The 11941-nt window shown below is 40.2% G+C and overlaps 1 protein-coding gene across 1 annotated transcript in view; it reads right to left on the reverse strand.

The window, feature by feature from the left end:
* ANKDD1B (ankyrin repeat and death domain containing 1B) overlaps nt 1-11447 on the reverse strand; it is a 60773-nt gene extending 49326 nt beyond the window's left edge. Inside the window, 5 exon segments of the mRNA XM_053598568.1 lie at nt 1331-1429; nt 5071-5174; nt 6425-6432; nt 9696-10054; nt 11379-11447. Coding sequence (XP_053454543.1) covers nt 1331-1429; nt 5071-5174; nt 6425-6432; nt 9696-10054; nt 11379-11447 — 639 coding nt within the window.
* Nucleotides 11448-11941: the final 494 nt, after the last annotated feature.

Genomic DNA, 11941 nt, shown 5'->3' on the forward strand with positions numbered 1-11941 from the left:
TGTTCCATGTCAAAATAAGAATACACTTGGCTAATCTGGTATATTACCAAAGTGTCTTTTGTAGGTGAATACATATTACAAAATAATAAAATGTCAATTTCCAGACCTTAAAAAGGACACATTCCTTAATTACCATAACCATCAATGTGACTAATTACACTCACAAAGTGAGAGTGCTTTGGGAGCCAATTTTTAATTCTGTTTTTTTTTTTTTTTAACATAACAATCTACTTGCCCACCATTACCACAGCAATAAATTAGAGAAGGACGTGCCCCGCTGGTGATACAAAGAGAAACTCTTCATCGTTATCAAGTCTAGGCCTTGTCTGTGATTGCCAATGAGATGACCAATGGGTGTAAGCTGACTTCATTTATTTTCCAAACATTTACTAAGCACATACTAAACCTAGATCCTGTGAAATATGAAGGTAAAGCAATGCTGAGCCTTACCCAGGTTACAGTTCAGAGACAAACTAGAATACCTGTGTGGCAATCTTCTCAGCAGTTTAACCTAAGAACTATGGTTCACTGGATAATTAAAGATCAAGAACTTTAGAGCAAGGCTATCATCTTATTCCACAACTTGAGATGATGAACATGATGGTGGGTCTCTCCAGCCAGTTTCCTTGTGCTATGGTAAAGGATTAAATGAAAGTGGGAAAAGTGGGTGAAAAATCCCCAAAGTATGAATTAGTTTTGAAAGGAAGTAGGAAGTAGTTTTGAAATCTAGGCAGACAAATAGTTAAGCTGATCTGTAGCTAACAGCTCTTTGAAATAGGCTCATTCAAATCCTGACTTGGCCCTTTTTAGATGTAATTTTGGGGGGCAAGGTATTTAATTTCTCTGTCTTAGGCTCTTTATCTATAAACTAGTTGTTATAATAATACTTCTCTCATAGGTTGGGAGGGGTAAACATCAAAGTCCTAAGACTTTGTGCCTGGTACCTAGTACATGTTTAATAAGCCTTATTTATTTTCGGAGTTCATACAGCAAATGCCAAGATTTAATGACTCTGGGGTCAATTAGCTTCTGTCTTCCGTGTCCTAGATTATATTCTGGACAACCATTTTACTCTTACAAATGTATGCTATTGGCCATAAGGTCAACATGGGAAAAACAGCAAAAGCCCAAGCTCTGCAAGTAATGGGTAAGCAATTTAGTCACCAAATACAAAGAACACATAATAAGTCTCTCTAAAAAGACCTTTCCAAAAGGAACACTGCCAAAGGAAATATTTTGTGTGCATGTGAAGATAAGATATCCAGCGATCAGATTCTCACTGTACATTGGTTATGCTACAACCCATTCTACCAAATGAAGATGAGCTTACCTTATCAGCAACATCCACCCTGGCCTTGTGCTTAAGCAAGAAATTCACTGCAGATAAATGATTTCCCCCAACAGCAAAATGCAGGGCTGTCCGGCTCATCTGAGGAAACATGATTTTTGTTTTTAGTTATCTGATCATTGCTTAGCCTGTTTAGGTTTCCTGTTTCTTGAATGGCCAACATTTTTTGTCAGTTGTTTTCCATTTTGATTATTTAGCTTTAATCTTTGCCTCTGAACATTGCGAGAACGTGTCCAGCAGGATTTTGCTTTCATTATCAGATAACATCATAGAATTTGGCAATTCGCTGAAGAATATACCTCAAACCGAAACCCATTACACAACATGTTACACAATAGAGGGGATTTCATTTAGAGAGCAAAAGTTTGTATTTCCTCCATAAACAATCATTAATAATTTTTCTGCTTAGAATATGGTACATTGATACTGCATAGTAAAAATTTTCCTAGATGTTCAATCCATTCATGTTCTTTTTTCTAGAATTTTTTTTTTTAACTGTAAATTTTACTGAAACAAATAAATCGCTACTGAAAGAAAGAGGGAAAGGAGGAGGGAAGGAGAGTGGAAGGAAGGTAGGGAAAGAAAGACGCAGAGAAGGACAGAGCAAGCAAGCTCGGAACATCTTTCACTCCGAACGAAAGTCAACATGGTGCTTCTGGGAGGCCCAGAGACAGTAGGATACATTTCAGACCCTGAGGGGTTGCCTGTAAGTAATGCAGGTGTCATATTTCCCATATTCTAGACTGTTTTTGCTCCCAAAGGAGATGTCTGAGCCTGGCTTTATTATTAGTTTCAGATAAATAATCATAAAACTATGAGAACTGTTTAAATATTTTCTTTTCTTTGCAGTGTCAACCTAAATAACAAATCAGAGGGAGCTTCTCTAAAAGACAAGATATTTATTAGGGAATAAAGCATTTCAATAGGAATACACATGCCATACCAAATTGTGGAGCTAAAAGAACACAAGGGTTTTAAAGGGAAAAAATGAATAGTTATCTGTCAAGTTTCCTTAAAAAAATAAATAAATAAAGGGAAAAATGAGGTGGATTAATTACATAATTATTGTGAAATAATTATTCTTGGCTACAAAGATCAATGACAAGGGCGACACCAGTCTGAGGCTGGACAGGCAGTTGCTGGGCAGATGTCCTTGCAGAAGAGTTTTTTTGTATAAGGTTGTAATGGCCTTTGTGCAAGGTTGTGGTTTTTGCAATTCTTTGTGATAGTTTCTGTTATCAGGCTTACAAGCATGGGAACCCTCTCTTCATGATCTTCCCTGGCTCTATTTGTCAGAGTTTTCTAAACACTAGTGTCCCTACTTTGGTCCTGACAACTTTCAAAGTAGCTAAACGGGTAATAAAATAAGTTTGACAAAACACAAGTTATCTTGACATTGTTTGCAATTTAGAGCTTTGCTGTACCAGGTCAAATTTGGGACTATAAGCTCCCCTATTAATTTTATTTGTGAATGAGGCTGCAAGCCAAAATAGCAGCCAAGACAATTCAATGAAATTGTTTACATTTTTTAATCTCTATAATCAGAGATTTTAAGAAACTCTATAAGTAATGATGTCAATAATTTGCCTTACATGGGATTAAAACAGATGTTCTTAGAAAATTAATACAATTTATCAGGTGCTGATAACAAGTTGCCATACAGTTTGTAATTTAATATTAGACTGTACTACTGCTCCAGGAACTTTAACATAAAAGCATGGTTGTGGCCTGGCATGGTGGCTTACTCAACACCTGTAATCCTAGCACACTGGGAGGCCGAGGTGGGTGGATTGCCTGAGCTCAGGAACTAGAGACCAGCAAGAGCAAGACCCTGTCTCTACTAAAAATAGAAAAAACTAGCTGGGTGTTGTGGCATGTGCCTGTAGTCCCAGCTACTCTGGAGGCTGAGGCAAAAGGATTGCTCAAGCCCAAGAGTTTGAGGTTGCTGTGAGCTATGAAGCCACAGCACTTTACCCAGGGTGACAGAGTGAGACTCTGTCTCATAAAACAAACAAACAAAAAAACATAAAAGCATGATTAAAGTCTCAAAAAGTTGTATATGGAAAAATTTTAAATGGGTAAAAAGGAGTATTGTAGGATATTTCCTGCTACTTGGAAAAATGAATAGCGCTTCACATAATCAAGAAATAATTTTCTATGGTCACAATATATCCATAAATATTTTTGAAACTATGCGAATATTACCTTCAGTGATCCTTGCTTATTTCTGTTCTTATTTTTTCCCCTCCCATCTATCCTCTCTTCCTCTTCTTTCTTCCCTTACTTCCTTTCCTGGTATCATTCCTTGTTTTTATATTGCTATGGTACAAAATTTAGCTATTTTTCTGCTCTTTCTAGGATATCTATGGAACATGAATACCAGATACACCCATCACATATCAGACACACACAGACACATGCACACGCATTGTAGACACAGGTATGTAAATCCACACACATAAGCAGACACCCCCCACATACACACATGTCCCTCTGCTAAACATCCTTCCACTGCGTTTGATGGGTGACTTCAGATTATAATTTCAGTTTCTATGACCTGACTACCTAGAACAGATGCAGGCTTTATGGAATGTGAATATTTAGGAAGCCACCTTTGAAGACAGTCACAAGACTTAACTAGTTGCAGTTAAAATGTCTTTTTGAAATTTTTATAAAATCATATAGCCATGGGAAATTATTGCTCCCAGTGCCTTAGAAGGGGCCTGTACAAGCAGCGGCCCTGGAGCTTACACTTATGCATTTGGCATTAAATCCACCTCTGCTATATTCACCTCAAACCACCTACAAATTGTCCTAAGCAATTGAGATGCCCCCCACAACCTATTTACTTTGATAAGGGGCAGTCAAGAAATTCTCACAAAACAGACCAGTGGGGAATCCATATTTCTGACAGTGAACTTCTCTCCCCAAACCCAGGCACTAAAAGAACAAGGAAGAGCCAGGTCTCAGAAAAGGCCTCCTTGCCCAACATGTAGATGCACTATCTTTCAAAAGCAGTGAAAACAAAATCCACATGCCCCTTTGGATTCTAAATTTGGAAAAACTCAACCACAAAAGACATCACTGGAGCGAAAACAACCCAGATTGTATACCAAAATGTGCTCTGCCTTTTTAGAATATGTGAGGTCAAACTGATTCACAGGCTATAGTCCAGGACCAAGTTTAAGCCCCTTGCCTTGACAACTGGAACTTCCTGCCCACCTACAGACTTCACACAGATGTGCATAATGAACACCCAGAGACTATTTCACTGTTCGATTCTGCCCTTAGCTTAAACACTGCTGATTTACCAACAAAGGAGACTTCCCTCATCTCAGCCAGCACATTTTTTTTTTAATTTTAATTTTAATTTTTTTTGAGACAAACTCAAGCTGTCGCCCTGGGTAGAGGGCTGTGGCATCACAGCTCACAGAGACCTCCAACTCCTGGGCTTAAGCGATTCTCTTGCCTCAGCCTCCCAAATAGCTGGGACCACAGGCGCCTGCCACAACGCCCGGCTATTTTTTTCGTTGCAGCCGTCATTGTTGTTTGGTGGGCCTGGGCTGGATTCAAACCCACCAGCTCAGGTGTATGCGGCTGGTGCCTTAGCCGCTTGAGCCATGGGGGCACCGAGCCACACATTTTAATTTTTATTATTTCAGTTGACTACTCCAAGCCATCACTGGGAGTAGTCAACTGTCATATTTGTGACTTTTACTCACATTGTTCACAGCATTAATGTTAACCTTCTTTTCAAACAGCTTCTCCATAAGATTCAAATTATTGCTTCTAACAGCACTCTGAAAGCTTTTCTCATTTGGCAGTACTGAAAAAAAGTGAGCAAGTATGACTGAGAAAATGTAAGAAGGCCAAAGAGAAAGACATTTCATATGCCAAGCTTTAACTCTAAACACTTGAAACAACTGTTGTGAGTCTTTCATATTTTCGCTACTTTATTTAGGATATGGGGACTTTGCTTCAATATTTTATAAAGCGATAGTATCAGAATTCCACTTTCTTCTCATGCTGCATTTTCACACACTTAAAAAATGTTCCTGACCCCAAATAAAACATTATTCACAAGGACCACACTGAAGTCAGCAATGTGGTATCTGGCTTAGGAGGTCAGAGGGTGGCCACAGATTCCCAGGGGACGTTGTTTGTAAAAAGCTTGTACAAGATTAGACAGGGAGGAGTCCAAATGTTCCACAAACGCTTACAGAGATAAAACGGTTGTTTGCAGAACTCTCTACAGATGCCAGGGGTGCAAAAACAAAACTTTAAAATGAAGTGCATCATATATACACACAAGGGCTAAAAGAGATGAATATGTTTTATTCTCATTCACGTGAAAAGACATAAACGCAGATTCATGCCTACTACGAATTTTACATAGCATGCACGTATATACATTCAGATGGCAGGCTTTATTAACTAGCATTGACCTTTCTAGGATCAATTAATTCTAGGATCTATTAAGTTTTTTCCATTTAGGGGAGCTAGATCAGGGGACAGTCCCAACATTGGATAGTTCCAATGCTGGATGATAAAATCAGAATTGAGGTTAAGTAGAATCAATAACAGACCATCCCCCAAAAGAAAAGAGTATAAGAAAGATTTTGTAGATATGTTTGCTAAATAATTTCCCAAGTTTTTGCCAAAGATTCTTCAGAATACTGCCAAGTCCAATCAAGAACCAAGGAGTATCTTCAAGGAGACATTGATATGGGCTGAATTTTTTCTCTCCAAAATTCATATGTGAAAGGTCTAGCCCTCAGTATCTCAGAATTTTGACTGTATTTGTAGACATGTTCTACAAGAGGTAATTAACGTAAAATAATTTGGTCACATGGGTAAACAACAATATGATATGACTGGTGTTCTCCATGAAGACAAGACTAGGCCAGGTACAGTGGCTCACACCTGTAATCCCAGGAATCTGGGAGGCCAAGGCAAGAGCATCACTTGAGGCCAGGAGTTCAAGACTAGCCTGGGTCAACATTAAAACACCATATCTCTACAAAAAATTTAAGAAGTTAGCCAGGCGTGGTGGTATGTGCCTATAATCCTAACTACTCAGGAGGCTGACGTGGGAAGATGGCTTGAACTCAGGAGTTCCGGGCTGCAGTGGGCTATGATCCTTGGCAGCTTAGGCAACAGAGTGAGATCCTATCTCAAAAAAAAAAAATTAAAGAAAAAAGAATATTAGGATACAGACACACACAGTGGGAAGATCATGTGAAGACAGAGGGAAAGGCAGCTCTCTGTAAGCCAAGGAGAGAGGCCTGATGAGACACACCTACAGCTGTGAGAAAATAAAATTCTGTTGCTGAAACCATCCAGTCCTTGTTATAGCAGCCCCAGCAAACCAATACCGATTTACGTGTTCATTCTATCACCTCTCTTCCTTCCTAGCCCCACTCTTGTCACCATTCTGGGTGAATCAGTATCCTTGCAGATGATTACACCAACACTGTGGCCTCTGAGTTCCCTGACTCCCTCACCTCTAATAATCTTTCCCCATCTGGCCTCAGCCACCTAATTAAGGGGCACACCTAATCATCACCGAAACTATACTATCTCTGGTATCTTGACTTCAAAAATCCCATTCTCTGACCACATTTGCCTTCCATTTGGCTAACTTGCACCAGTTCTTCCACTCTAAAAATCCTGCAACCTCATAAAGTCCTCCAATCCTCTATTCCAGTGATTTTCAACTGCTGTGCCCAGGGCAACAGAGTGCCGTGGCATCATACCTCACAGCAACCTCTAACTCTTGGGCTCAAGTGATCCTCTTGCCTCAGTCTCCCAAGTAGCTGGGACCACAGGTGCCTGCCATGATGCCTGGCTAGTTTTTTCTATTTTTAGTAGAGATGGGCTCTTGCTCTTGCTCAGGCTGGTCTTGAGCAATCCACCTGTCTCAGCCTCTCAGACTGCTAGGATTACAGGCGTGAGTCACCACACCCAGCCCCCTTATGAAAAAATTAACTCACAATGAATCATAGATGTAAGCATAAAACATAAACTATAAAACTTTTAGAAGAAAACACAGGTGAAAACCTTCATAACCTGGGTTAAGGTAAGAGTTCTTACATATGCCACCAATAGCATGATCATAAAAGAAAAAAGTTGATAAACTGGACTTTATCAAAATGTAAAACTTTTGACCTATACAAAATATTAACAGATTAAAAAGACAAGCAATGAACTGGGGGCATGTATTTGCAAATTATGTATCTGACAAACTTATCCACAATATGTAAGGAACCCTCACAACTCAACAGTAAGGAAATAATCCAACTTAAAAATAGAGAAAAAATATTTTGTCTTTGTTCATTTTCCGTTGCTATAACAGAATACTACTGGGTACAGTATAATATATAAATAGAAGTTTATTTAGGTCATGGTTCTGGAAGCTGGGAAGTCCAAGAATACGGTACTGGCATCTGGCGAGGGCCTTCTTGCTGTGTCCACACATGGCAAGAGGGCAAGAACATGTGAAAGCATCAGCTCAGGTCTCTTTCTTTTTACAAAGCTATCAGTCCCATCATGGAGGTTCTACCTACCCCGATGACCCTATCTAATCTTAATTACCTCCCAAAGGCCCTATATCCATTCATCAGATGAATTTGTAAGTTATCAATACATGAAATTTGGGGGACACATTTAAACTAAAGCAGATTTTAATGGAACAAAGAGGAACCAAAAGGGGTACAGATGACATCATAAGCCATTAAAAAAATTTACATTAAAATACAGTATCAGGCTCAGCGCCTATAGCTCAGTGGTTAGGGTGTTGGCCACATACACCAGGGATGGCGTGTTCAAACCCAGCGTGGGCTTGCCAAACAATGACACCTACAACAAAAAAATAGCTGGGCGTTGTGGTGGGTGCCTGTAGTTCCAACTAGTTGGAAGCTGAGGCAAGAGGATCGCTTAAGCCGAAGAGTTTGAGGTTGCTATGAGCTGTGACACCCCTACCGAGGTTGACATAGTGAGATCTGTCTCAAAAAAAAACAACAAAAAACACAATATCAATACACACCTATTCCAATGTCGAAAAAATGTTTTAAAATCCTGTCAATACCAAGTGTAAGCTTCTTTTTCAGGGCCTCAAAGCCCTGCATACCTCCTCAACCTCATTTGCTCTTCCCTCCACTCCCTGTGCTCCAGTCAGGCTGGTCATCTTTCTCTGTCTAGATTACTCCCGCCTTGAATTTACTGTTACTGTTGCTTGTCCTGCTTTCCCCTAGAACTCATGGCCTTCACAAGCACTTACCATTACCCTAAATTATATGGTTCATTTATTGCTTTCTTTCTTCTTCTTCTTTTTTTTTAATCTAGCAACCTTCCACCACAACAGTATATAAGCTCCCCCAGAACAGGGGTTGCCTTGTTCTCGGAATCCCCACTTTTAGAACATGCTAGCAAATAGTAAGCCCTTGAAAATATTTCTGGAATGAATGAACTAAATTGCATATTACAGGAAGGAACTAGCGTACAGCTCCTGAGTTTGGTCTTCAGGAAATGAGGCCATCCCTGCCAGCCCACTTGGACGGTGTGCCCAGTTAACAGAGGTGAATCATGCTTAACTTTTTTTTTTTTTTTTAGAGACAGAGTCTCACTATGTCGCCCTTACATCACAGCTCACAGCAACCTCCAGCTCTTGGGCTTAGGCGATTCTCTTGCCTCAGCCACCCGAGTGGCTGGGACTATAGGCGCCCACCACAACGCCCGACTATTTTTTTGTTGCAGTTTGACTGGGGTCGAGTTTGAACCCGCCACCCTCGGTATATGTGGCCGGCGCCCTACTCACTGAGCCACAGGCGCCGCCTATCATGCTTAACTTTTGAACTCTTTAGCAGCTGCCTCAGTTTAGATTATAAATTACTCCCAACACACGGATGATCCACTCCATGCTTTAAGAACTTAAGTGCAGAAAGGTTAAGTGATTTAATTAAAATCAGAGAATAAATCAGTGCATGAGTCATGATATAAGAGAGAACAAACAGCACATGAAACTTTCCTTATTTACAAAAGAGCTTAATCATTTCTTTAAAAAGCCTCCTCCTTAATTTGGCAGAGTAATATCTCCCTTTCATTCACAATACAGGGTGGGGACTATGAACCAAAACTGGGTGGAGGGGGACGGGATTCCAAAGTTGAAAACCAGCGCACAGGTTATGACATGGTGGGAGATGGACTTGGGGTCCCCAGAACAGAGCTGTCGCACCAGTTTCCTTCCCGCGCCTCTGGGTAACCTCTGGAGTCCCTTCAACCCAGCTCGCCCTCCGCCCGTCAGGAGGGCGTTGCCACAGCCTGATTTTCTGAGACCTGGTCTTGCAACTGTCCGGCAACTGTCGCCGCCTCTTCTCCAGGGCCCTCCTGCCTCGGGATCCGGGACAAACCCCTCCAAAGCGGTGCGGCCGCACCCCCCGGGTGGTCCTTCTGTCCCTTCGCTGCCGCAGCCGCCCCAACCAGCAGCCCCTTTGCTACGTCCCCGCGGCCCGGGGCGCGCCGGGCGGCGTCCCTGGTGGTCCCCGCGGGCTCAGAGAACAGGGCAGGGCCCAGACCCAACCTAGGGCTCGGAGCTGGACGCGGGCAGGGTGGCGGGCGGGAGCGCAGGCTCGAGTCCGCTCTGTGTTCAGGGCTGTTCGCTGGGCGACATGCCTCTGGTTCTGCAGCCCTGCCCTGGTTTGGGCTGGCCTAGGACAATCCGCCTTCAGGTGTGACGTGCGCTGTGCTAGGGGTTGTTTTGGTCCTACCAAAATGAAACATCCTGAGAAATCGACAAGCTCGAATAAACTCCCCGCCTCGGACTCTACCTCTTCTTTGTACAAATGTAAAAGATGTTGAGGTTGGATTTATAACCAACACTACTGGGACTTCAATACTACATCATTTCTAAATGGGCTTCCACGATTTTCTTTTGAATAAAATAAGACTCTGAATTTCTCATTTGATAATCATGCAATTCTAATCTTTCTTGGCTAATTGTTTTCAAAAATGAAATACTATGGGAGCAAATTCTGACCCCCCAAATTACTTCAAATAAAAGAAGTAATCTGGTTTTCATTTATTTTGTATTCTTTCCAATTTATAAAATGTGTATCATTTTAATATAAATTATATAATATCAATGTTTGTTTTAAACTTTTCAGTTATCCCCTTCAAATTATTGTGCACCAAATTAGAAACATTAAATTCAAAACAATAAAAAGTTGTCAGTTAAAAAAATGGCAAAATGTAATTTGTCATATTTGGAACACCACTGCAACTTCAAACTTTCAAAGGAAAATGTGAAATGCTTGGTTCACTATCACCTGACAGGCACAATGTAGGGGTATGTGGTGTACCTCCTGGGTGAAGGGCTCAACTACCACTTGGACTTGACATAACAAACACAAACAAGGTAACCTAGTAGTTTGTACCTTTTTAACAATCTGAAATTTATTTTTTTATTTTTATTTTTAAAAAAATCTGAAATTTAAAAAAATGAAATGGGTGTCATATTTGTGTTAGGGATATGATCAACACAGTAGCAAATATATTGAATTGAATATTATGCAGCAATATCAGACTATGTACTAATATGTAAAGTATTTATAATTTGTAAACAGAGAAACAGAACACAAAATTATATCCACATTATAAACATATTATGTTTCTAATATATTCTAAAAATCAGAATACACACAAAAAAGAATAACAGTGGAAACAGCACCAGATCAATGGAAATCATACAGCCAAGTACAGAAAGATCTGAATTGTTTATCCAATTTAATTCATGGCTTACAATTTCCTTTCAAATTCTAAACCAAGCAATTTAATTTTGTTAAAATCTTCTTATCAATGACAAGAGAAAATGCAACATCATTTTAATGCTACATACCCTTATAAAAGTGTGATACTTACCCTACTCTAAGACAAAAACCCCAAAGCAGTGCATTATGTAAACCTTAGTCTTAGCTGGATTTCATTTCCTTAACTTCCCTGAGAGCTTAGGCTATTTACTGTGAATACTATTTACTTTTTCACCCTGTTTCAAGTATCGGATTAATTCTAAGTATGCTAGTACATAAAAGATAAGTGCCTGCATGATTTGGCCCTATTGGTCTCTGACCTCAGGCCTTGTAACTCTTCTCTATTCTTGATGCTCATCTAGTGTTTCTCACTCCAGGCGAGACACAGGGGCATTCCACCATCGCAGGGGCAACCCTAGTGTTCAGGTGTAAATAGCAGCATCTCCTTCTAAGCAACAGGATGAAGGAAATTGGAAGAAAAGGCAAAGAGAAAGAAACTTTCCTAGGAGCTATCATGCACAATACTTCCTTTTTTAACTCATTGGTTAAAATTCAGTCATAGGGCTATACCTCGCTGGGAGGGTGTGAACACAAGGGTGAGAGATACACTGCAGAGCATCAGTTCTGAATCGCTCATTTTCATATATTAGTATCTTTTTAGTTGGAATATTATATCGTCTACCTGAATTGAATTAAGTTCTTCCAGGGAGTATTCGCATTTTCTTCTACCAGCCACTAGGGACAATACTAACCTAAAATTACTTTAATTAAATTTTCTGCTTGAGCTTTT

Source organism: Nycticebus coucang, chromosome 1 (assembly GCF_027406575.1).
Source record: "Nycticebus coucang isolate mNycCou1 chromosome 1, mNycCou1.pri, whole genome shotgun sequence".
Classification (NCBI taxonomy): Eukaryota; Metazoa; Chordata; class Mammalia; order Primates; family Lorisidae; genus Nycticebus; species Nycticebus coucang.